This window comes from Heteronotia binoei, chromosome 13 (genome assembly GCF_032191835.1).
Source record: "Heteronotia binoei isolate CCM8104 ecotype False Entrance Well chromosome 13, APGP_CSIRO_Hbin_v1, whole genome shotgun sequence".
NCBI classification, from domain to species: domain Eukaryota; kingdom Metazoa; phylum Chordata; class Lepidosauria; order Squamata; family Gekkonidae; genus Heteronotia; species Heteronotia binoei.
In genome coordinates this window covers 46,324,737-46,351,638 of record NC_083235.1, presented here as the reverse complement: position 1 = coordinate 46,351,638, position 26,902 = coordinate 46,324,737, and the positions used below count along the sequence as shown (strand labels likewise).

Sequence of the window (26,902 nt, the reverse complement as noted above, 5' to 3'; positions counted from 1 at the left end):
TTGAATCATGAGAAAATGTTAAATTATAAATACTTTCAATAAATAAATTTCTGACAAACTTCTCTGCTTGCAGGTGGTTCCCGGCTATGGCCATGCAGTGCTAAGGAAGACTGATCCCCGCTATACTTGCCAGAGGGAATTTGCCCTCAAGCACCTTCCCAAAGATCCCCTCTTCAAGCTGGTGGCCCAGCTGTACAAGATTGTCCCTAATGTGCTGCTGGAACAGGGCAAGGCCAAAAACCCTTGGCCTAATGTGGATGCACACAGTGGAGTCCTGTTACAGGTGAGTTGCTGGGCCCAGCCTTCTGACTTCCATGGGGTGGGGGAGGTTCCTTTGGAAATGAAAAGATGCAAGCAAGGATCTATGTCCTGCAAGCATCTGTCTGCCCATTCCAGCTTTATAAAACTCCAGCAGCTTCTTGAAAGCAAACTAGTCAGCAGCAAATTTGTGGTAGAACTGTTTTGCTACCAGCTGTTGTGAGCTGAATGTTCCAGAGTTTCTTGCATGCTCTAGTGCAGCACAAACACCGCTCTGGTAACTCCTTTCCTGAAACTGGGGCAGGGGAAAGAATTTTCCAGCTCTGAGTCCAGAGCCAAAAACCCTCCTGTATTAGTTTGTCAGTGTTTGAAGTATATCTCATAATTACCTTGTAATCCTTACAAGCAGCCTTGTAAAGTAAACAGCTGTTACCCAAGTTGCTGAAGATGGAGGTAGTGGGATTGAAAGAGTGCCTGAGGCACCCTCTGAGAGTGTTAAGATTTGAAACTGGGATTGTCTGGATCCTGGCTGATTCCTTTAGCTGCAAAGTTATACAAGCAATAGAATAAATAGATAGAAATAACACCGACTGAATGTGGACATTGCCTTTTGGAGGGAAGAGGAGGTTGTGCATCAGTTGTTCATGTACCCTTGGCCCTGAGCTTGCTGCCCCTGGCTGATCACACCTATTCTTCTACAGGCCTTTTTTCAGATGTTTACACCTGTAGGCTGGCTGGACACTGGTCTGCTGGTGGTTTCCCAGAAGGGAGTTTGATGAAAGAGCTGTTTCAAGAACTGTGCAGGTCCCAGGTTCACACGTGCCACACTCCCTCCCTCCCTCCCTCCAGTTCCAGAAGTTTGGATTGTACCTGACTTGCTGCCATAGATGGTGCAAAAGCAACTGCGAGTACAATCACAAGCAAGGAACTACTGCCTTGTTTACCACAATTTGCCACCTCCCCTCTCTCCAATATAGCTGCATGTCACATAGCTGTTCCCAACTTTCAGGAGGACTGAACCATCTCTTCCAGGGCTTGCAGCAATACAACGCCAACTTATGTCCTTAGGAAACCTCCCCCCCCCCAATATTGATTGATTTGCCATGGAAACTCTGTGCATTATTGAGTATTCTGGAGCACATCTTGGGACATGCGCTTAGTTTGTGGGGCACAGGTGAAAGGGCTTGCTGGCCTTGCTGTTGCCCTGCACAAACTGAATGTGTGCTCTGGAATGCACCCAGCACACCTCTGTAGCTGTTTGTTGTAGGAAAGATTGGCAGTTGTTCCAGGCATCCTGCCTGTAGTTTGTCTGACACTCCTAATAATCTGGTTCAGGAACTTTGATAGGCATCTCCAGAACACAGTTCTGGAAGCACTTTATAGACCACAGACAGAAGAGTGATGGCATGCTTCCCTCTAGTGGTGGCTGCTGTGCCCTACAGCTGCCAATTGTGAAGTTATATGGCTGGGTATAGAGTAGGGGTGAAATCCAAAATGGCTGTGAATCCTTTGTACCAGCAGGGGTGGAATTCTAGCAGGAGCTCCTTTGCATATTAGGCCACACCCCATGATGTAGCCAATCCTCCCAAGAGCTTACAAGACTCTTTTTTGTTAGCTCTTGGAGGATTTGATACATCAGGGGTGTGTGGCCTAATATGCAAAGGAGCTCCTGCTAGAATTCCACCCGTGTACCAGAGAGCATTAATATTGTAAATAGAATGAAGCAAAGGATCATAGAGTTTGTACCTTTTGAGTTCTTCTATCATGGAAAATTGTTTCTATTTAAAACATTTATTAGCCACCTTTCTTCCTTACAGAACTCAAGGTGGCTTGTAATATTAATAAAGCGTTATAAAAATACAATAACAACAAGTGTTATAAAACTTATGAAAGTCACAGTTTAAAAACTCCAGTTAGGACTGCCAATAATAAAAGCTAGGTCAATCAAAATGCAGTTCTAAATAAAACTGTTGCCAACTGCCTCCTGAAGATCAACTGTGAGGGGGCCAGGAGCACCTCCTTGGGGAGATTGTTCTATAATTGTGGGGCTGTCAAAGAAAAGGCCCTGTCTCATGTACCTTCAAACAAACATCTTTATTTGGTGGGACAGCCAGGAGGGCATCTGCCCACAGTCTTAATTCCTGAGCAGGAATGTATGTGAGAAAATAGTTCTTCAGATACTCCAGTTGTAAGCCATGTAGGGTTTTAAAGGATAAAACCACACTGAATTGGGCTAAGTAGCGGATTGTAATTGCTGCTGTGTTGGGGACATATGCTTCTGATAGCCAGCCTTGACCAGAAGTCAGAGCCGGTAGCAGCAAATTAGAGAATGTGTGGATCCATGTTGTAAGGAGTAGAGCTGTGGCTCTGTGTAACGTCAGGAGAAAGAGGCTGAGGAAGCACTATTGAAACCGTGAGGAGTCCTTTTAAAAGTGGTTCCTTATTCTCTGTGTACCATCACAAGTGGAACACTAAGAATTTAAAGACTTTATTAAGTCCTATTTGAAGAAGCTATCATTCTTTGTGACTGTTGAGAGACTTTGTGGGAAAAATTTCAAGAATGTTCAGTGTTCCTTAGTTTTGTTTTACTTCACTAAAAACGCATATTGTGTGAAAGTTTTATTGCTTCTGGTGGTTATCTTGTATTGCTTGACCAGAAGTCCAGCTGCAGCATTCTGCACTAGCTGCAACTTCTGAACACTCTTCAAGAGTAGGCCAAATAACGCTGACTTAGATAACCCAGGGAAGCCCAGTCTCATCAGTTCTTGGAAGCTATGCAGAGCCGACTCTGGCAAGTACTTGGATGGGAGACCTCCCTGAAATACCAGCAGTTGGGAGGACAGGGGCAGACTTTATTCAGCCAGCTCTCTGAATATTCTCCAGGCCCCGGTAGGGGTCAGTCACCAGAGGTCACCATGATTTTCAGATGCAGACATGCACACACACAAAAAAAATACAACCCCCCGCCAGAAACAATACTCCAATCTAGAAGTAACTAAGGCATGGGTCACTGTGGCTGGATCTGACTGATGCGGGAATGAATGCAGTTGATGCATCAGCTGGAGCTGGGCAAACACATTCTGAGCCACAATAGCCACATTTCATTTAACTTTTATTGGTATTTAATAAAGTTAATGCAGTTAATACAATAGAATCACACATCAAATCTAAGGGATTTTCCATAAGGGCATCTTATTTCTGCTTTTCTTTGTCAGCCAGCTAGCATTAGAATAATGTTTAGCAGAGGGTTCCACATGTCTTCCCGTCCTCTGCATTTTTCCAGTTGTGACATGGCTTTGTTTTCTTAGATACACCTTTAAAAATCTGGAGCTTTGAGCAAGGGTGCTGTTGTCATTAGTGACATTTCAGTGCCAACACCCCTTTTTTCCTTTGGTGCATACGCACTAGCAGAGGGGCTGGGCACATGCATGTAATCATGGTGCATACCATGTCGTGTTAGCCGCCCTGAGCCTGCCTTTGGCGGGGGAGGGCGGGATATAAAAATAAATTTATTATTTATTATTATTATTATGTGAGAGAATTACTGTGTTGTCCATAGAGAAAAATGTTCTCTACTCAAAGGTTCACCCTAATATTTGGAAGTTTAGTGCTGCAAACTGGTTTTTAAAAAGTTTTTCTGTCCACAAGCAACAGACAAATCAAGAGGAATCGGTTGCTTTCAAACAGCCACTACTTAATATTGAGTCATGCAGATGTCTCTTACTGGCTGAGAACAATACTGTAGGCCAGTAGGCCACTCTGCAGAAGTTCCCAGCAGAATTAAAAATTAGAACAAATACCTGCTAGGCCACTTGCCAGAAGATCTAAGATGCAACATGTCTTCCACTTTTTAAAAATGGCAGGGTATGTTTGACGGGCCTGGAAGTATTTTGCAGGTTGGGCTTCCAGTGGCCTTGAGCTACCATTAGATATGGCTGCAGCCAAATGAGGGGAGAGGGGGAGGCAGAAGAAGGATGTAGCCTTCTTGGGGGACCCACAGGAGGTATAGTCTCATTGGACTTATGTGGAATGGCCTCATCCTCCCTTGGCAGCCCTCTAACTCTGCTCTTTCTCTCCACAGTACTATGGCATGAAGGAGATGAACTACTATACAGTGCTGTTTGGCGTCTCTCGAGCACTTGGCGTTCTCTCTCAGCTGATCTGGAGTCGGGCGCTTGGCTTCCCCTTAGAGAGACCCAAATCTATGAGCACGGATGGGCTGATGGTGCTCGTGGGTGCCAAGTCTGGTTAAAGCCAGGGATGTAGCAGTAGCTATTGAGGGAATGGTAGAGATGATGCAACTTCTTGGTTTTGTTCAAAAAGGGCCTTGACAAGATCTTTCCTTTTGAGGCACTGACCATCACATTTTCAGGTTATTTATCAGAAGAATTCAGCCGAAACTCGAAACGTATCTCTCCCCCACCCCACCCTTTTAGTACCACCTAAAGTTAGTTTAACTCTTAAGTGCAGGGCCCAGAGTGGCTCTTCCCAACTTGAGCTGATGCCCTCGGCTAGAGAGTGAGTTGCTTTCTAGCTCCAGCGTTACTACTTCATTGCCCTGTGTTGCTGGCCAGGAGCAGAGGATAATGCTCCATTTAACAATCATGTTGTATCACATATTGCTTTTATATCAGCTGTATCACCTTTTCCCCCATTGTGGAGGAGAGATTCTGCATTCTGAACAATGTTCTCTTTTTCTAAGCCAACTTGGAGCACTGTGAGGAGGGGGAGGGAGGTCCTTGCCCTCCGCATGCTCAGTCTCCTGCTCCCTTCATGTATACCCCCCCCCCCTTCCTGTAAAACAACAGGATTTGTGCTCTTAAAGGTAGAGCAAGGCAGGCTGCAGCTCCCCAATCATCTGTGCTGAGCAGAGGAGTAAAACTTCCCCTGTTATCTCAGAAGGGCAGTACTACTCTGCCCCCAGCTGTCACAACACGATTGTGGTAATTGGTATCGACACCTGTGCAAGATTCCATTCCCTGTCCTTGGGAGACTGTTCTTTGTTGCCAAAGGCAGAATTCTAGTGAGCTTCTGCTGGGCACTCAGGTCTCACCATCCCTTCCTCTTTGGCCTAAAGCGGGAGAAGGCACAGGATGCTTGAAGGAAGTGCTTTCCCCCCTCTTTGTTTTGATTTGTGTTGGTGCTGTGGTATTGAAAGGGTGGGGTTGTCTAAATCTTAAAGAAGGAGGTACTTGGTGACACTTTTATTTCCCAGAATGGCAGCCATGATGCCATGTGGACTTCAGTGGGCTAGCCACAGCTTTAGAGCAATGATGGCAGAGAATGGAACCCGTCTCCTGGCCTCCTTTCCTCACTAGAAAGGACTTCATACACTCCTACCTAGTTTTGTTTTTTTCTGTGTGTTTGTGTGAAATCCCTTGTCCCCTTGAAACCACAAAAAAGGAAAGAAACCTCACTCTTTAAGTTGAAAGCACAGTATACATGACTGTGCAAGAGCATCTGCATTCTGTTGCAAACTTCAGGTGGTTCTGTACAAACTGCAAAATAAATGTTTTTATTAACAAGTTCCATTATTCAAGCTCCTGGTTCTTATTCTCAGGCGACATTGGGCTTTGTTTTGTTGTTGTTGTTGTATTATTTATTTCTCAGATTTATATCCCGCCCTCCCCACCGAAGCAGGCTCATTAGAGTTCTCCTTTTTCCAATGGCTTGTTCCCCACCCCCCTTTTCTGTTTCCTTATGGCACTGTGTGCTTGCAGAGGATTCTAACCATAGGATATGGGATGGAGTTGGTCCACAGTTGCTTTTATTAACATGATTCAATCTCCTGATCTTTTCACTGCAGCTGGAATGAAGAATGGGCAACGACCTGTCACAAATACAGAAGAATAATCCCAAATCGTTTCACTTTTTTCTGCCACTTGTAGGGAATGTTACTGGTTTACCCACTAGAATGTCATACATCTGTTGCACTATTCTTCCATGATGTATGCTGGCTTGAATTTCATAGGATACTCAGTTTGTCTGTCGTTTGCGCATGGACTAACCCCCCCCCCCCACATCTGTTTAACTTCTGTGTTGTTCCAAGCGTTCTGTGACCTCTGACATGAACATTATCTCGTGGTGGTGGAACATAAGGTAGTGTTTTCCTAAATCTGTTTTTTGTGGTTGTAGGCAGGCAGGCAAGTTGGATTAACAGGAATGTTGCTTTTGCTGTAGTGGAGGCTTTTCATGTAGGAATTCGTTAGCTGCTGCATCAGTGAACATGCACATTGGCCAACCATGTATGGTCTTGGTATCACTTGTGCTTTGCTTTTTGGGGGTGCTAACATGCCCTATAGGAATGTTCCTACATTAAATGGTGGGAGTGGGTGGGTTCCGTGCTTGTTTTTAAAACTTTTAAGGAGAAATCCAGTTCCTGGTTGGATAGCTAAACCAGTTCCATTGAAAATCTGAAAGTTAGGTAGCTGCAATCTTTTTATTTATACTTACGTTAGCAAAAATAAGTAACCGGGCTTCCTCTGTTAATACTGGGCCCAGATTAAACAATATGGTTTCAGTCTTTGTGTATTACTGAGTTACAAGTCAGCAGCTGGATGTTTTGCTGTCTTATCTGTCCTTTGTAGTAATCTGGGCACAAACTTTATTGTCTTTAAGGAAATGGGAGTGGTTGCTTCTTTTTAAAGTTAATAAGGACAGGCCTGAATATAACCTATTTACAAATTTACTTCTGGCAAGCAAATGTAAAGCTGGCTGAATATACACTGGAAGGGGTGGAGAAGAGTCTCCTTTCACCCAGGCCAGCTGTTGCCACATGCTGTAGAAGAATCCAGCAATCTTTAAGGGGAAGTGGCCAGCCCCAATATCAGTTCCCTATGTAAGGAAATCAGTGTGATTTTGAAGGTAACTTGTGTATCATTTTAAGCCAGTAATGCTGGCAGCAGTCCTGTTCACAAGTTCTAGTGAATGCATGTATATCTAAATCTGTATGTAAGGAACAGCCAATGTGCAGTCAGTTTACAAATGAATTTGTGGACCGGTACCTGGCTACATCATGATGTGGTTACTTTCAGATACTCCTTCCTGTGGCAATAATTAAATACCAGGGAAATAACATTAAGTAAGGTCTTCCCCATTTTAATTTCTTCTTAAGTTGTATGAGCAGAGAGAGATAGAAGAGACCAGACTAAATGTGGGGTTTATAGCATGTGTTTAGCTGGACATGCATTGAATAAATTCAGGTGTACACTATATAGTGTTTCCACTGTAGGAGCCCCATGGCACAGAGTCATAAAGCTGCAGTACTGCAGTCTGAGCTCTCTGCTCACGACTTGAGTTTGATCCTGGCGGAAGCTGGGTTCAAGTAGCTGACTCAAAGTTGAATCAGCCTTCCATCCTTCTGAGGTTGGTAAAATGGGTACCCAGCAGCTCTCCAGATGTTTTTTACCTAAACTCTCATCAGCCCCACCAGTATGGTCAATGGCTGGGGCTGATGGGAGTTGTAGGCAAAAAACATCTGGAGAGCTACTGTTGGCCACCCCTGATGTAATGACTGAGGAAGGCAATGGCAAACCACCGTTAAAGTCTGCCATGAAAACCTTGTGCAGTGACGTCACCCCAGAGTCTGAAACAACTGGTGCTTGCACAGGGGACTACTTTCACATTTTCTCCACTGTACTTTGAACAGACATGGTGTGAGTGAAAGAACAGCTGTTCAGAAATTTCCTGGTCCATATTCAAGAATAATGTCATTCCTTCTAAGGGCTAAACTAGATGATACTCATGGCTCAGACCTGTGGATGTTACCACCATTTTGAAGCCTAATAAGGGGGTTTTAAAATGGTGCAAGGGCCTAACCCCCCAACCCCCATTGCTTTACAAATGCTGCCATCTCTGAACTCCAAACAGCTGTTTTGGCACTGGAAAAGAGTGGAGGGGGAAATCCCACTGAGTTCTTCACCCCACTGAGCTGCAGGCCTGATCAGGATCCAAGCCCCTGCACCATTTAAAAACTACCTCATTAGGCTTTAAACAGCAGAAGGAACCATAGTTTCCAACCTGTGGTCACCACTGATATGCAGCTTGGGTGTAATTCTTTCATATGGAGTTCAGCAATGCAAAATGGCTGTTGGAGAAAGTAGACTGTTTGCATGTCCGTAAGGGGAGAGTGCAATGTACATAAGAAGTCTGCACATAAGTACCCCAACCTCAGTTGAACTTAGATAAACCTTTCCTTGCCGTTAAAGAGCACTGGGCACATTCTGGAAGGAAGCCACTGCCCAGAGAAGGAAGGGAGACTGCTGTAACCACTTCTGGAATTAAGTTCCCAGAAGTCTTCTGTAAATAGGCTGGATGGCTTGGGTGTGTGCCAGGTAGCAGAGACTGCTGCAGTTTGAGAGAAAAGCCTGTCAAGAGAGACAGCATGTTATGCCCCAGCAAAACAGAAGCAGCTGCAGGGCATAAGACCAATAAACATATTCAGAACACTGCCCACATTCTTGTCAAATTAAAAACCAGCCTAGGTTTTTCATGACTGTACTGTCCAGGAGCTTCAGTCAAGTGAGCGATCACCTTTTTAAGTGGTGGTCCCATGAGACCCTGACACACACTTTTTCTGACTAAGTAGCTTCTCTTATCTATAGCCAATAGTAGCAGAGTTATGTCAGGCATTCTGAAACACCTGTTGAAACTTGAGGGGTCCAATCAAGCTGGCTGGCCAGAGGCCTTTACAATTCTTGTCCACAATTTAGTTTATTCCTTCTAATTGAAGTTATATCAGCAGGGCCACTGCAACTTTCCCCCATGCCAACCTAACAGCACCCCAAACAGATTGGATAAATGCATGGCTGACCCAATTCCTATTTAGTGGATACTGAATATAGAACATGTGGTTCTAGGAATATACTCTATTCTAAAGCATCATGCAGCCTGCGATTCTAGCTCTAGTTGAAACAGGTACTGGAGAACCTCATGCCATCTGTGGGCCCTGCAGCCTTTCCTGCTCCACCACACCACATAGACCTTGTAGCACCAACTTTATTGTGACTCTTATGAGTATTTCAGCCGTAACACGATGGTCTTTTTAAAAACCCACAATGTACATATGCTGTTTTGCAAACAAGTTTTTTATTGGTCTATAAAAATGGTCTTGGGATTGGTTCAGTCTTTCAACTTTTTGAGGAGATAGGCTTTGCATCTTTTCCCCCCTCCAGCAATAATCCCTTTTCCTAACAAGCTGAGGTAGCATGCACCAGGCTAAACAGCATGAGACAGCTGGAGACAGGTAAGTGAAAGCAGAAGGCACTACAGCATCTATGTCAGAACTGCTTTGATCTTGGGAACAGTAGGAGTGGGGGCACTCAGTATGGGATGGTTTAAGCTTCAATGGGTTGAGAGACTTAAGACACCAGGCTTACAAGCGCCAAAGGACATGAGGACACCCCTCAGCCAATAAATGGAAGACACCAACAGGAGGGTGCATTGCCCAAGGATAAGCAGGGTCCAGCATAAGTCTCATCGATGCAAAGCTTTTACTTACTTTATTTAACCAGAAGAGCCCCACTCCACATACATGCATCTAACATTAAATTCCACTGAACCCAATGGGATGTTACTCATAATTCAATAACTTTAGGTGGCCTGATGTCATGATCTATTTCCGTCAATCTAAAGGGGACTGGCATCTACATTAACACAATTCATGATTCCGGGATCAAATTTACAATAATTCAAAGTCACACACACAAAAATAGTCTCAGAATTTCTCCCACCCATCCTTCCAAGAACCCAAGAACGCTGTTTTAGCCCACACAAGTTGGCCTTGGTCCTTTTTTGGCAAGTGCATAACGTGAGGTGACCATTTGCATTTAGTCAGTACTTAAGTCACTGCACTTCCAATTAGTTGTTTATATTTTTAAAAGCAGGTTCTAATACACATAGCTATGAAAGAAACATCTCACCACAAGTTTACTGAAATCACTGGAGAACAGGATCCAGCAACCTTGTGGGATACAAGTGTGCACAGAAGAATCTCTGCGAATTACTACCGATCTGTCTCTAGCCACAAGTGCATGGAATGCTGACCCTATGCAGATTATTCGTGGGGGACTGTCATTGGAGTCAGGAGGATGCAGTAAGGAGAGGGAAGGGGTGAAGTGGTTCCGTGTACATCTTCCACAAGCACAGTTTCACTGGTGGGAGTGATGAGGCAATTTCACTTTCCCTACCCACATAGCTAGTCCTTTGCACAGGTTGTACCTACACATAGAGATCAGCCAGTTTGGTGGAATGCACACAGCCAGACTCAGAGAAACCACCAAGGGAGGTACTTCGGCAGAAAAGTAGCTGCTTGTATGCAGGGCTGGCTGCATTCCATGCTAAAATGGGAAGCTCCCAGACCTCCCCAGTTCTGCACCAAAAAAAGCTGAATTCAGTGGCTTGTGTGAATATCAATTAACTGTACATCATCCCCCCACCACCCACCTTTCTTAGCACTGTTTATTCTACATTTTGCAAATAGGACACCCCAACTACTGGAAACCTTTGCTATTCTTGACTTCCGCAATCTCAGTAGGCATTGCCCGTGCGTTTTCACACATCTCTTCATAGCCACAAGGACTAGAAACCTGCTTTAAAAAAACGAGATTTGCAAGAAGTGAAATTCTCTTCTCAATACCCCTGCTTCTGCAGAACAGCAAGCCCAGTATACTCAGAACTAGGCTTTCTTTGAATCATTAGCCTCTTGAGATGATGAGTGCCTTTCTACACACACACTGCATGACCAAGCACATGATAGTCCAACAAGTGCAACCTGAAGCATGTTCAGAGAGAAGAAAATTCAACAGTTCAATGAGATTTACTCCAAAGCAAGCACATAGGAGACTGCAACCTTAATAGGTTGATCAGTGACTTTATACTAAGACTGCTGGACAGAAGGAAGAAACAGCCCTGCAGCTTCAGGGGGTTTGTAAAGGACTACATCTTACTACTACACAGCACAGGGAGAAGCAGCATTTGCTTGACTTATTTTTGTAACACTTCAGCAAACAGCTGTTTAAATGGGTCCATATAACCATCTTTACAGAAGTTGTGGCTGAGAGGCAGCAACTTGGCTCCCAGCCACCTGCTGACATGTATGAGGCAGGAACCCGAGGCCTTCACAATCAAATCTCAGTCCTTCCTTCTGTGCAACTGGATTCTTTATGAACCAATGGCATCAACTTCAAATGGGAAAAGTGCCCTGTTCAGCATTCTGTGCTAGTCAGACATCTAGATGGGGACAATTGCAATTCTTCCCCAACAATGCTGCCTTAGGATAACAAGGTTCCATTTTAAACTTGCTGTTCTTCATTACAGAGTATGCTTAGTCTTATAAGTGAATTATTTTTTTCCTGGGTAATTAGGAAAAAGGAATAACTGTTCCTCCCAGGGTGGCTTCCTCATTATCAGAAATGTTTCAAATGAACAGAGGAAAACTGTTTGCTTGCATGCAGTCTCCTAGCCCAGGATACCGGCTTTCTAAATGTCTCTTTCTGGAACAAAAGGGTAACCTCTGCCATGTATACTCCACCATAGTTGAGCCCATCTGTCTTGTATGTAGGACAACGGCATAAACTGGGATGAAGATCAAAAAAAGGGATGTTCTTTGCAACCCGATCTTCAGCATGTTGGAGGGGGGCGGAAGGGAATGTGCTTTCAAATCTGAACCATCATTGGCAGGGAAACTTTCAATAAATGATATGAACTATTGGTCTAAATCCATAGTCACACTGATCATGGTGTACCTTTGCATTGAAGACCACAATAAATAAAGGGCTGGACTCATGGTGCTACCAGAAACCTAGGTTGCTACTTCAATATAAAAGGCAGGAAAGCAGTCTTTCCATGGAGAAGTCATCAAGAGGCACCACACATATTTAAGGAGAGAATATGAACAAACGTTCAGCAAGAGAACAACCAGCTGTGAGCTAAAGGGAAGCCACCAGAGAAAAATGTTAGCCCTGGTGGAAATGCTGTGCTATATCACAACTAACTGATCAGATATCTCTGTCACAGCAGACAGCCTCACATCTGAGAAGGCTCATCTCAATGGTACACACATTACTTGCTTCCCACTGCCCCAAACATGGCTTCAGATCTGTGACCTAGCCCTTGTTTCTGAGACTGTATCAGCAAACTAGCTGTCTGCTATGCACAGGTTTTCCTGGCCTGTCTTTTTGACTTGAGTGCCAATCACAGGAAAATTCCACACTGAGGAACACAGGGAGATCTCTAAGTAGGGCTGGAAGAAACCTCAGAATGGTGGCTTCAGTTATACCAATAAGTCAAACCTGTTGACCCATCCACCAGACAGAACTTTTTTAGTGCACTGGCTTAGGTGTTAGTGCCACTGTGCCACAAACATTTGAGGAAGTGGAGGGTTGGAAAGCAGTGCCTAAGATTTATCTAACTATTCTACTCCCACTCCTCCTCACCCGCACAACTCAATACTCTCCCTCCTTCCCTCCCCCCCGCCCCACTGACACCATTCAGTCCCAATGGTAAACTATGACAGCATATATGTGCACTCTCTTTCTCTCATACAGATACTCCCTCCCACCAAACTACTCTTGGGAACCATAATCATGCAATACACTGCATGGCTCAGCCCTTGATATGGGAGCATTTGAAGGGGGGCAGCTCCGCCCTCTTGCCAAGGCAGACTCTCTAACTCAACCCCAGCAAGAATGCGCATCCAGTTTGTGCAAAATGTGCATCTAACTTAGGTAAACATCCTGGTTAGCAATGTGTGGCAAAGTTAAGGAAAACAAACTCAACCTCAGAGAGGGCCCACACTGGCATCATGGGAACTGAAGGTAGTTTCTGGAACAGCAAATTAGATTGACAGCCGCCATGTGATGGAGCTTCATGGGACAGAACATCAGAAATTGTGGATTCCAGATGGAGCTCCTGAAGAGAATGGAGCTCTATAGTCGCTCCTCTCTAGTCACTCACTCCCAGATGAGCCCTCTGCAATATACAGTGCACAAGGCACAGCTGCTCTTCTTGTACAGAAAGAGTAGCCATGACGGTGGGAAGGCAAGGAGAGGTGGGAAAGAAACCCTACACAAAACCAAACAGCCCCCAACCTACAATGCCTTACCCTAGCCACATGCAACCATGGAGTGCCAGCATGCAACCATGGAGCTGATAAAATGGAGGAAGTTTGCTGACACCACAGCTCCAGTGCTTCTAGCTCTCAATATACTTTGGTCAGTTTTCTCCACTACATAGGGTAACTCAGACACTTCTCCCTTCACCTGCCCCTAGAAACTAGTTATATTTTGATGCTTGGAATTTGGGTCTAAACAAGCCAGGAGACACAGGGAATCTCAACTTTTAAGAAAGTTCTGGTGGCAGTTACAATGGGCTGTATGGTTTCTCCTTGCCATGCCTCCCTCCCACCAGTTGGGATTCTCTTCTCACACCTTTTTTCTAAAGTTATCAGACTCCAAAAGTAACCTTGGAGTCTGGTGAGCTGTTCAACCTTTGTTTTGCATGCATCTTTCCTTTGAGTCTCAAAGAGATCAAAGTACGTATCTTCATTCTGTTACAGAAGCACTCTGAGGGTACTTACAGACCAGTCACTCTTTCTCAGCCTAGACATCCTAACTACAAACAAAGCACAGGTACAAAATTTGGATGAAGAAGAGCAGCCCAGGCCAGCTGCTGTACATTGCTCGCTTGCTTTGGACAGCCATTACAGAACATCTCTTTCCCCCCACTATTGTCCTTAATAGCTGCCTGCTTCTCCTCTACTATGCTTGTGCGCTCTCTGTTTGGCTTCAAATGTTCCAGAGCAAGGCTGGACAGCAAGGTTATTACATTACTGTTGCAAATTCAACAACTAAATGAGACTGTCAAGCAACTGGAACAGCCCAGCCCACCTTGTATTGCCAAGAGGCAGTCCCAGTCGGCTTTTTCACATGATTTAAGAGGCACAAAAAGAGAACTGGATTGCATATGAGCGCTTCTGCTACCTTGCTCTCAAGAAACAGGGATTGGCACAGTCCACAGCCAAAGGCAGCTGCACACACATATGCCACAGAGGTGAGTGGCAATGGGATGGAGAGGAAATCCTCAGATTGGGGGTTTAAAAACTGGGAAGCTTAAAGTAAAATGTGCTAACCAGGAAATAAAAGTGACCCAGCCTAAGAGCACAGCCAGGCAAATCAGAAGGCTGAGAGGTTGTTCCATAGGCAACACAGTAGCCCGGCCCCTTTTTCTGGAACGAGTCTCTTCATCACGCAAGGTCCAGTGGATAAATTAGATAGGATAGTGGAAGAAACCAAATAAATAGGTAAAAAGAGATGGCTGGGTAAGCCCTTGAGTGTGCATCCCAGCACAAAGAGTCCGTGTAGCCTCCACAGCAACCAGGCAGCCTTCACGTCTGGTGCACCTCGTGGAACATGAGCTCTCGGGGAATGCGAGTCTCAGGGCCGAAGTTCTTTCCTGCCCGCCGCTCAAAGGCTGCCACCATCTGTTTGACCACTTCATCGAAGAAAACTGTGGCCAGTTGCGAATGCAGCAAGGAGCGGAACTCAAAAGAAATCTGAGCAGGAAAAGAGGAGGAGGATCAGACACCAATGATGCAGCCACAGAAAAAGAAGACAGTGAGCAACCAAGGTTCATGCCAACACACTACATTATAACACTTGAGCAGGAGACTTCTGTTTTTCCTGAACTGAGGGAGTTTGCTGTGCAAGGTTTAAGGAATCCCACTTTTGTTGAGCAATCTATGATTAAAGTTTATAGATAATGTGCAACTTCCCAAGGATAGCTCTGGCATGGCTAGCAGAGGGCAGTGACAGATGCATCAGTAGTCAATTGTAAAAGTTAAGTTTTCAAGTTTCTATGAAAACTTAACGTTCCTATGAAAACTATTCCAGCAAAGCATTTCTAGGGCTGTCAAAGAATGCGTCAACAGCAAAAGACAGCCTTAGCTTCATTGCTGCTTGAGGTCCTTGCCTGAACTTTTCTCCCCAGTCACCGTCTTCCTTGGTTGCCTGAAGAAGAACCTACAAGATGCTACCTGCATCCTATAATGATTGGTACCCCCTCCCCTCACTGCCAAGGGCAGCACCATCTGCATGCTGGGGACTTGAAGATGACTCTGTCTAAAAGCAGAAGTTACTTTATAAGCAGAGAGCCACACTGCTATCATTGACTGGGATTATTTAGGAGTACAAGAAAAACAGGTCCATTTCTGCTTTGTGGACTATACTTTGTCTGCACACACATACAAAAAGTGAGATAAGCAGCAGCTCACATGCTCCATAGGAAATGTCCGTACTTTAGCATTGAGACACAGTGACAATCCTTTCCCTGCAAGTTAACAGCTTACAAGCCGTATGGCAAGTATACTATAGATAATTTGCAGATGCACAGATAAATACGGCTAGATCTCATGTGCACTTTATCCTGCCTACTAGTAAAATCTTTAGTTTCTGCTGCTCAGAAATATTCTGTGGGCATCAGCCCAGGGAGTAATAGATTGCTGGCAAAGTGAGTTATAATATGGGCAGCTAAAAAGGATATGAGAATCAGGGCTGAGACATGTTCAAGATCATTATTTGAACATGAAATCAAGCCAAGTCAGGAGCAGTGGCTCTCGACCTCACTTGATCCCCAACAGCCAGGGACTGAATGCAACAGGCACAGTGCCAAGAGCCTTCCTCTTATACAGATGCACATTATCACATGAGTAGAGCACTTGCTTCCTTTACTGATTAACACTTGCTGACAAAACTCAGTTTGTCGAAGTCAGCATGGTACGGTGGTTCAAATGTCAGGCTGGCATCTGGGAGACTGAGGTACATTATCTTCATTCTGTCACAGAAGTGCTCTCAGGGTACTTATGGACCAGTCACTCTTTCTCATCCTAACCTACCTCACAAGGTTGCTGTTGCAAGGATAAATAGAGGAGAATAATATGGTAAGCTGCTCTAGGTCCCTACGGGGAGGGAGGGGAAGAGGAGCAAAGTATAACTCTCTAGATAAATATATTGTCTGCAACCTGGCAGATCCTGGGTTCTGTCTCTTCTGTTAGGCCACAAGTATAATTAATCCTTTCCTAACATAAGAGGGGCCAAGACCCATCCTTATTAGCACAGACTGATGAACGTGGGACATGCTGGCTGGCAGCTTTTCGGACGTGTGCTTACTGAAAAATCCACTGTGCAGGTGCGAGGGTAGCCAGGAATGCCAGGGCTGAAACGCCAGCTAGTCTCCAGATGGTTGAATAGCTTTCCATCGGTGCAGACAGCCTGAGAGAAAGAACAGAGGCATCATCAGGGGATGACATTTCTATCCTAATTCTGTTTGACTGCCAAGGATCATTCAAGAACAACAAAGACCAACCCAGCCTCGAAGTGCCAATCACAATTCCACGGCTTCAGTTCATCGGTCAGCCTTCAGAATGCATCTGCAATAGAGAACTCACTGCTGGCTCAAGAGGTGCCCAAGTCGGAAGCAAAACAGGGCTCCCCCCTCCACCACCACCCCTCCAAGTCTTCCATATTTTTGCAACCTGAGCTACTGAAATGATATTTAAGATCGGAGTACTGAGGGCAGATTGCTCGTTCAGGGTGCCTGTTCTTAACAAAAAGAACTTTAAGTGCTGGAGAGTCCTCATCCTGGAGAAATTCATGGACAGAAACACACTAAGACACACCTTCACCATATGAGGCCGCACCAGCGTCACAATGGATGTGTAACGTTCCACAATGGGAGGGAATCCAACTTCCAGTTGGGCCTTTGCATGGCCTGTGCGCTTAGAGACCACGACTGATTTCTTGCACCAAGGAACAAAGTCCTTGTATTCCTCCACATTGGACACAACATCATACATTTCTTGCATGGAGTATCTGCAATTAAGAGAAGAATTAATTCAGGAGCCATGCAACACTTATAGTTTCGTGATATCAGTTTATTAAGTACGTCTAGTAGGAAACTAAATCCACCATCTAATTGAAGTATGCAAGGAGTTTTATCAGAATGGCTGCAGTCACACCGAGTGAAAACTGGCCCTTTGACATACTCTGAGGTAAGCCTTCTCAAAGCTTAACAAGGTGAACATTTCCTACCTACAAGTAGCATTGTCTCCCACCTATCAAAAACTTAGTGACTTGTTCAAGCTCAAACACAGAGCTAGAAACTGACCCTCTGCAGTCTTGTGCTAATGTCCTTTTGTATATGCTACGACTGCTGAGAAAAGTAAGGTGAAAGATGTTCAGATGAGTCTTGCAGGCCAAGTCAACATGTCATGCAACTTTCCTCTAAGCACAAATAGCCCATTTGGCTTCTTGTGAAATGAGCCTGCTCACCCAATGATCCTCCTTTCTGAATATTCCTTCCGTTTGTTGGTGAAAGGCCCCGAAAAGTTGATGAATGTCCGGCTGTGCTGGGCGCTTAGATCACAATCGAGGTTGCCAATAGCATGGGGAGCTCGGATCATCAGAATCCCACAGGATGGCATGTACCTGAAACTATAAATCCCTTGGAATTAGTAGGCTTGGAAACACACTTTGCCTTACCAGAAATTAATTGTAAAGGGGTCGCACTTCATTATGAACGCTAACAAAAAACCAAGATGAGGACATTCATGTTAGCTTTTAACAGCCCTCTTCTTTATTCACTGATGTATTTTAAAGAAGCATGACCTACAACTCTCTTCTGCATTTGAATCCTATAACATACTAGAGGGAAATGCAAATACCTTTCACACATCACCTCCTCAGGCATATCCTACACTAGCCCTAAATCCTACAATAATCTTAGCCTTGCAAGAGTATCTCCGCTTCTTCATAGTTGTGCATATGTATAATCCATCTGCCAAAACAAAATGAAGAGTGATGTGACAGACTAACAAATGTCATGGGATTCAATCCACCAGGAAGTTCTCCTGTGCAAAACCACTGAGTGCGCTGCTAACTGCTTAACAGTGCAATCCGGGTTACTGCAAATCCTGTTTATTTCAATGAAACTTGAATTTCCCTCTGGATTGCACATGTCTGTTTATGGTCCACCTTTCTTGCTGGGATGCAAGACAGGTTGCAATGATATAAAACAGTGCAATCACAAAGCATAAAACAACCAATGAACAATGCAATGGGACTAGGATTACAGAATTAAAGAACAAAGTGAGCTAAGGCAAGATATGCAATACCAGAATATTATTCGGATTTCCTCCCATATGTATAAGATAATGTACATCTAGGACTAGTTCTGTACCAACACATCTTGTGCTTGGATTGCAAGCATTTTCTGCCAGACAAAACATATGTGCAATACCTAGGTCCCTAGTCAGGACTATTAAACTAGAGGGTTTTTTTTTTATGTTAGCCCTCTTTTGGGCTCTTTTTTTAAAAACAAGTATGAAAACATCTTTTTAGGTTGGAAGGTTAGGGACATTCCTAGTTGGTAGCGTTTATTTATTTATAATTCAGACCACCCTACCCTTATGAACACACAGCTCAGAGTGGTGAATAATATAATGATAAAAACATTCATAAATGATGGAACAATATATATAATACATAAATTAAAAAGTTCTCAGATGGCCTTTAACATATCAGATTTTAATTCTGTCCCTGCCCCACGAGAAGATCAAAAAGAGTCAGGAAGAAAAAGAAGAGGGGAGGGTAAAGTAGAACCCATCACTGTCCTCAGCCAAAAGCCTGGTGGAACATCTCTGCCTCGCAAACCCTACAGAACTGCATAAGATCCTGCAGGGCTCAGATGTTGTTCAGCAGAAAGTTCTACCAGGTAGGAGCCAGGGCAGAAAAAGCCCTGGCTCTGGTCAAGGCCAGCCAGACTTCTTTTGGGCTAGGGATCACCCGTAGATTGTTCACTGCAGAACGTAATACTCTTTGGGGGACATACTAGAGGATCCATGACCACTTAAGGCCTTAAAGGTCAGTACCAAAACCTTGAACCTGACTTGGTACTCCACCAGAAGCCAACACAGCTGGTTAAGCACAGGCTGAATGTGTGCTGTCCATGATGTTCCACTCGGGACCCACACCACTGCATTCTAGACTAGCTGGCATTTCTGGATCAGTCTCAAGGGTAGGCCAGCATACAGCAAGTTACAGCAGTCCAATCTAGAGGTGACCATTGCATGGATCACTGTGGCTAGGTCAGCTTGTCACAGCTTAAATAGCAGAGGTACTTAAAATGAGATTTGTCATTGCGGTCACTCGTTTGAAGTAGTCAATCAGGAAATATGTCCTCCTTCCTGCTTTTCAAAATACAGTAATGCTAATGTAGCACTTCTATAAACAGTAGGGTGGTTTTCCCCTCCACACCTTGCTCAAAATTGAATGGTAGGAAGCTTCAGACAAGGTTATACAAGTCCCTGTGCACTTCCTTTTGCACTGGCATGGCACACAGCTCTTGATTGACTTACAGATGCCACTAAGCCCTCCCACTGCATCATGTGAGTTGTTGCATCAGCCAATAAATGCTTGGAATGCTGAGTGGAAAGCCCACCTAGGGAAGGCAGAGTGAGCTCTCTTGCCTGAGAGGAGGAAAAGGAAAGAATGCCACTTCTGCAGGACTGAAAGGGCTGCAGGCTGCTTTCATTCCCAATCCCTTCTTCATTGTCAAAGAACAGAAGCAAAAAGCTACTCCTTTGCAAACACAAAGTAGAAGGAAGAAGTGTCCACATTTGCTAGCAGTCACTATAGTGTAAGGAGATCACAGATGTCCAAGTTAAACTTGCCCTTAGCCAAGGGGCACAAATCTGACTGCGAGGAGCAGAAAAAAACCAAAAACTGTCCCAGTTCTATTCAGCTTTCAGCATCCACTGTATGGGCACATGCTACACAAGACAGCACGTCTTGCAGCTGAGGCAGATGGACCCAAGGAAACAACAAGGCATACCACAAGTAAAAAAGAGGGATGCAGCTAGGTGTTATGAAACAGCCAGGTTTTTATTTGCTACATGCAATTCAGCCCTGGATTGCCCACACAGTACGGGGAGGTTATAGCATATTCAGGGACAAAGGGACTCTGGAAAGAATGGCCAGTTACAGGAATAGCTGCCCTGACAAGTTAGCTGGGACATATTTGTCTTGGGGTAATGCCAAGCAATCTCAGGTGCTTGAGAATAGGACGCTTACATAAGAAAGTAAAGGGACAGGAAATCCAATGCACTACTGCAAAACCAGGTACTTCTAAATCCAGGATGGGAGAATTTGAGAGTTCTCAGTAGATTAGCCCTCACCAAGCCCTTCAAAGCTCATTACCTTATTCTCTGTAAGGAAACAATGGTTGTATACCGCATAATCCCACCATTCTTCTCTTCCCCTCCCCTGCCCAGCTCTAGATACAAGTAGAATTTTAAATTGTGAAGCCATGCCTCAGACTATCTCTGTGACCTCTCAGAGTTTTACCACTGGACCTTGGCCACAGTGATGAAACCTCACTGGCTGGTGCCTTTGGTGGCTCAAACTCAACAGACTGGCACAACAAGGACAAACACTGCCATGTAGTTGGCCAAACACACTGAGCAGCACACACCCTGGCAGTCTCCCATAAGGCCTTAGTATCTGCACAGGTTTCCAAGGAAAGTCAGAACAGCTACCAAGAATGGTGTCTATCAGACCAGCGAAGATGTCATACTTAGACCTCCAACACCAGCACTTCATCTGATCTCTCTGGTAAGACATGGGGGTCTTTTTTCAAAGATATATTTTAAAATCACTTTAAAAGTCACAAAAACAAGACACAACTATTTATCAAAGCTTTGTTTAAAACATACAGATATACCAGTTGAATGTTTACTACTGCTTACTTAATCCTTACCATCATTCTGAACTACAAGGAGGTATTTCCAGTTTATGGTATGAAAGGAGAGGGGGGAATACGCAGATAGTACAACTTACCCAAGATCACAAAAAGGCATCTGCCTCAGTCAGAGAAGAGGACAGATTAAATTACTTCAGTTCTTTGCTCCTAGGCCTTGGTAACTTTTAACTAAACGGTTAAAGCATAACACAGAGGTCTTCAGCTCTAAAATGAAGTATAGGATCTCAGATGGGGAGGACAGGCGTTTAGAAAGCGTGTGCACTACGGCCCAATGGGAGACCAAAATCCATTGCATTCCAGTGTTTGGAAGTCTGTTATAAACATCTTTTTAGTTGCCAAATAAGAGTATCCGAAGGTCACAACTGTGAATGTTACTGAAAGCTTCAAACGTAGGATTTTGGCACAAACATATAGGTGTTATCATGGATCAGGTGGAGAATATTTGCTATTCATTATTAAAAGCACTGGATTTGGATCACAACAGCTTCCAACTAGAAAATATCTATCATGCAGGCAAAGCTCATTCTTCTGTAACAAAATGGGGGGGGGGGGTGCGTTTACAGGAGAATGATCTCCCAAATAAATAAATAAAAATTGATGTTTATATAACACGTCCCTAAATGCTTAAAGCACTCACATAAGTTAGTGTGCTACGGCAAATGTGAAAGCAGCCGAGAATGCCGTTTCTTCACCACAACAGCTTAGGGAAGGACTAGCATCCAAGCACCACTCTCTTTCTACAGCTTGGGGGGAAAAAATGACATGTGAAAATGTCTTTGAAAAGAGGAAACACTGTGCCAGATGCCCCTCCAAAACCCAACTTTCTGTTGGAGAACTGTGATATCTCTCACTGGAGTTCCAAGTAATGCATTTCAAGTCATGTATCTGAGGACCAAACTAGACATGCCTTTTTTTAAAGCATTGGAACTGGGTTCCCTGCAGCACCACATCAGCTGCAGGGAGTAAATTTTCTTAAAAATAAAGAAGAGCCCATTTGGGCTCATAGTGCTGCTGCATGGGGAGGAAGGGCTTCTGTCCCACCCTCCAAGCTGTTTTCCCACACCAAATTGGGAGGAGTAATTTCACCCATTTTTGCTGCTCTTTATGCACAGAATACTCCACATGAAGGAGTAAAATGGGGACCCCCCCCCCCATCCTCTTTCACCCAGGGGAAAATGGCTCAAGAGGAAGGCAGGAGGGTAAATGGGCTCCCTTTTATGTTTCATTTGCATCCTATGAAGCCAAGTCACCATGCTCTGGCAATGAATAATTTTAAAATCAAGAGAACTTCCCACAGTGTGGTCAGAGCATAGTTATAAAATGTGGTTTGTGCGATCTTCCACATGTTTTCATACACATCAGCATGCATCCTAGGATCCACTTCCTCAAACACAATTATTTATACTGGCAGAAATACTTTTTAAAAAAGTTGCAATACACTATAGTACAGAGAAGACTCCACTTTATCTAGACAGTTATATCCACTTGAACAAACACTAGGACTACAGTTGAAGTCTAAATTTGTGTTTGCACACCTGTAGTTTAATAATGCATTTTATATAATTATATTCAACTGCAGCAAATACTTAGTGCTCATGATGATGCAAGAATAGTGACATAAGGAAGCCTACTACTTGCACAATAATCCTTCCATCCATGGAATATCACCAAGCTCTAATTGAATTCTACCCACATTTCATTGGACACATGCCAATAAACATTTTCTAATCAGAAATGTGTGTGATTCAGAAGTCAAGAGGAAAAGAAGCACTATTGGAAGTTGTCCAAAACCAGTCTTGAACCCAAACCAGAGGCAGTCCATCCTGAAAGTGACTCTGTATCACCAGCTTTTCCACTATACTTAATTTCTATGAAGCTCCTTGAACATTAACAAATCATGCCTGATTACTGAAGAAACAGGCACTACCAACCTTCTCCAACTTGAAGGGTAAAGGGAGGAGAATATATGTCCTCTTGCCAGTTTTCCGACTGAGCTGAGAAATTTGTTTTGCTGCTGCTACAGCCAATAAAGGCCTTGCAAGGCTTGAAGACCATTCACAGCATTTTTAAATAAAAGCTATGAGTCTGACAACTGCCAGCTGGCCAGACACTGAGTTCTCACCTTGTTTCCATCTCAATACAATACCTATAGTATTACAGAGATTATATCCCTACAATAAAGAACTGCTCTAAATTGTCAACTACAAAATGATATGGGGCATATCTAACAACATTACAACATACAATTCTTGTAGGCCTCTCCAAAGCTGGACTCAGAGATTCCTATACAACTGAATGGCCACTAGGTGTGAGCTCCTTCTATTAACACACTCAGTTCTCTTAACACCATCCATGGGAGGGAAAATACTGTGCTTTTCCAAGTAAATCAATCTGTATTCACAGTCACCAGTGTACAAGGCAAGAGGCATTCAGAGGTTGCTTGCCATTGCCTGCCTCTGCTTCACAACCCCATACTTCAGTAGTTTCTCATCCAAATACTAACCAGGGCCAGAGCCTGCTTAGCTTCCGAGGTCAGGCCTGTACAAAATTAGGATTTACAAATACAGCTGCCAATGGTGAGCAGATGTTTAAATATGGTGATGGATAGCAACTGTGCTGTAAACATATTAAAACATTAAGAGTAGCTGGGGGGACAGTGTACCTCTTCCAAAGTGGCTCAAGGCTGAAACACAGCCCCATGGATTGGAAGGAACTCTAAATACATATTTCCTGTTTGCTGTTCCATAGAACCCTCTCGTTGGGCACTGCATACAAAAGATATGCATTTATACTACATCTCCACGGTGGAGGAAGCAAGAGATTCTAATAGTATCTGTTTCCAAGCCCACCAAAAAAGTGAAGGCCCTTCATTATCCATATTAAGTAACCTAGGATACACACCTCTCTTCCATACACCTTTCCCTGCAAAAATGCATTCATTTTTATAGACCAACACCCACAGGTTCCTACACCATTAAGCCCCCATCAACCGAGCCATTTGCAATTTCTTCTCTTTAGTTGGCTTTCCGGTCCTTTTCAGTCAGTCTCCTTTTGACCCTTCCCAAGCTCCAGCTCTCAGCTACAGCCAGCAACTCTCAGCCACATAAGAGTATCCATTTTAACCTTTTTTACAAGGCTTTTCTCTTCCCTTCTCTAATAGGCCTCCACAGGACTTGGACAGCTGTTCCTCCCCCAACTCCTTGCAACGGCATAATTTAATTAAAATTCAAAGTCAGAAGAATCCAGCATGTTTCCCAGAGCGACCTTCCCACGCCCCAAACTCCCTGGGGAGGGCTGCCGGATGCCCCTTATTATTTTTAAACCTTATTTTAAAGGCTTATCTCCATTCTCTTCCCAACATTTTAACGGGAGCCTCTTATCTTGAAGAGCTACCAGTTTTTTTCCTCCCTTCTCGGCTTCTCTGCCTTAACAGCTATGGAAGACTCAGAAACCCAACATGCAAATCTTTTCCTCCTATGGAGACGGGGCGGAAGCTTCACATTTGCCTGCTCTGGAAATAGCACAGGAGCCTTGCCAGGAAAGAGCCGTGGCCACCCTGACTGTGCCCCTTCTTATTGGGCAAGCTGAGCTGGCAGCCTCCCTCGCCCTCCCAGTTGCTCCCTCTTTCTTCAGCCTCCTTCCTCTGCACCTCCTGCCCGCTGCTCACCTGCCGGCCGGGGGCGCTCTTAGTCGCAGCCCTCCCCTCGCTCCCAGTTGCAAAACTTCCCGGAGCCGGCGAGCCGCCATGAAAGGGGGGAAACCTGACGGAAACGTCCGACTCCCAGCCTCTTCAGTTCTGCCCGCGACCAGACAGACACCGGCTCCGGCCTCCGTGAACCCTGACCCTAACGTCACAACACCGTCAAAGACGTCATTGTACGTCCCGCCGGGACAGCAAGCATGGGACGGGGGGAGGGAAAGCAGGCGGCCGCAATGCATCGTGGAACTTGTAGTGCAAAGGCCGTATCCAAGGGAATAGTGGGAATTGTAGTTTTTGAAATTACTGAGGCCGCTTTAAGATTATTGGCTCTTCACTCCGAAAATGGGTGGGGTTTGCAACTGCGTTACCAGCTTTGTTATAGTATGAGTGTCCCTTCTTTCCCATGAGCCAGACTATTAACAAAAATTGAAATATACAAGGAAGATATGTTTCACTGCAGGTATTAACAAGCTCAGCAAAACCTGTGACTTTCCACTCATCCATAGCATGTGTTAACTAAGCATAAATAGCGAATGGGTCATTTTATGGGTTCTTGATCCTGCTCCCTCCCCACGACCTCCAGAAGGAGTCCGGCGGAGACAAACAAAATAAATGTGTTTGATTTTATTTATAAAATGTACACAGGGGAAAAACAATGAACTCAATCATGGATTATAAGATTCACAAATAAACTTCAGAAGACATTTATTGGGTTGGGAGGTGGCCATCCCGAAGTCAAATCTCTGCTTATCTGTGAAGCCCAGTGAGTGATTTGGGGCAAATCTCTCTTAGCCTAATTTCCCTCATGGGGTTGTTGTAGGGATGCCAGCCTCTAGATCAGAGGTGTCAAACATGCAGTTTGGGGGCCAAATCAGTCCCCCCCCCCCGGGCTCCATTCTGGCCCCCGAGGAACTGGCTGTCATCTGCTTCCTTCTCTCTCTCTCTTGCTTCCTTCTGCATAACAACTTGCTTTGTAAGACTTGCTCAATTGCACAGCAGCTACAGAGCAAAACCTCTATTTTCTCCATTGGCTGAGGCTCCTCCCTTGGGGAGGAAGGGGGAAGGAATAACTTGCCTTGCCAGGCTCTCTCAGTCACACAGCAGACATACTGAGACAAGCCTCTCTTCCTTCTGTTGGCTAAGGCTCCCCCCCCCGCCCCCCAAGTCCCCTGGGGAAGAAAGGAAAGAGCCAGAGCTTCCTTTTCCCAATTCCCTGGAACCCATGGGAAAAATACAAAGAAAGCATCTTCAAGACCAATGAGTGCTAACATTTCAAGCAAGTTTTAAAAATAATATATTTGTGTTTTTCTGTGTTCTTTATAAAACTTGTATCTTTGCTACCTAATCTTAAATAGGTACACACATGGCCCGGCCCAACAAGGTCTCACTTATGTCAGATCCGGCCCTCATAACAAATGAGTTTGACACCCCTGCTCTAGATGGGACCCAAAGATTCTCAGAATTACAGCTCATCTCCAGACTACAGAGATCAGTTCCCCTGGAAAAAATAGATGCCTTGGAAGGTGGAGGCAATTTGTTCTCTTACTTGAAATTGAACTTGTTCTCAAAACTTCTGCTGGACTACCCATAGCTTCCAATAGACTGTTCCAGTGCTTCCTGCTATAGCAGCATGTTCCAGTAGGCTGAAATGTTCAACAATGGCAAAAGTTCACTGTTTAGTGGAAGAATATCTCAGTCTCCCAGAATAGATCATTGTGTTGCTGACCTGAAAGTCACCCTTGTTCAGTAAGATAAACTTCAAAGGAAAATTCCATTCATGGGAGTGTTGACAAAACTCACCAGGACATTTGCCACTATCTTAATAGGTCTCGATAAACATAAGGCATTTGTATCACGCTACAAATATTGAATTTTTTTGTCATTAGCATTTGTCTCCCACCTTCCCTCCATCACGGGATTCATGACATCTTCTGTCTTGACAGCAACCAGCTTCAACAAGATTCTGTATTGTGTGCCTTCTACCAGACCCAAGGACCCAACTGGTTTAGCATGTCCAGGTCTAGGAAGTTTGTGTTATTACCTATTGCTGCTGTTCCTAATGGTCACCATTTTTATCTTAGACTCAGCCAAGCCTTGCAGAAAAATGTCGTAGACTGTATTCTTGACTTTAAT

The 26,902-nt window shown here is 44.4% G+C and overlaps 2 protein-coding genes across 3 annotated transcripts in view; one reads left to right on the top strand and one right to left on the bottom strand.

The window, feature by feature from the left end:
- CS (citrate synthase) overlaps positions 1-5,785 on the top strand; it is a 43,529-nt gene extending 37,744 nt beyond the window's left edge. The window contains exons 10-11 of the mRNA XM_060251965.1: positions 74-283; positions 4,340-5,785. Coding sequence (XP_060107948.1) covers positions 74-283; positions 4,340-4,510 — 381 coding nt within the window. The 3' untranslated portion in view covers positions 4,511-5,785. The remainder of the gene's footprint in view (positions 1-73; positions 284-4,339) is intronic.
- A 3,541-nt stretch (positions 5,786-9,326) lies between these two features.
- COQ10A (coenzyme Q10A) lies at positions 9,327-24,970 on the bottom strand. Of its 2 annotated transcripts, none has more exons than XM_060252834.1 (5): positions 24,737-24,970; positions 17,583-17,744; positions 16,931-17,123; positions 16,422-16,523; positions 9,327-14,809 (listed from the first exon to the last, which is right to left on the bottom strand). In XM_060252834.1, exons 1-5 carry the CDS (start codon positions 24,814-24,816, stop codon positions 14,642-14,644), a joined length of 705 nt encoding a protein of 234 aa, XP_060108817.1. In that variant the 5' UTR covers positions 24,817-24,970; the 3' UTR covers positions 9,327-14,641. The 2 variants fall into 2 exon arrangements, with proteins under 2 accessions (XP_060108817.1, XP_060108818.1); XM_060252835.1 differs by having other exon boundaries at positions 17,583-17,738; positions 24,737-24,935.
- Positions 24,971-26,902: the final 1,932 nt, after the last annotated feature.

Excerpts from the sequence above, each read along its gene's own strand:
- COQ10A (XM_060252834.1), bottom strand. The coding sequence starts at position 24,816 with ATGGCGGCTCGCCGGCTCCGGGAAGTTTTGCAACTGGGAGCGAGGGGA. Across the intron at positions 17,745-24,736 it reads AGAGCGCCCCCGGCCGGCAG|TTTCAGGTACATGCCATCCT; the intron begins GTGAGCAGCGGG and ends AGGGATTTATAG. Across the intron at positions 14,810-16,421 it reads CCTGCACAGTGGATTTTTCA|ATTTCTTTTGAGTTCCGCTC; the intron begins GTAAGCACACGT and ends TTTCCTGCTCAG.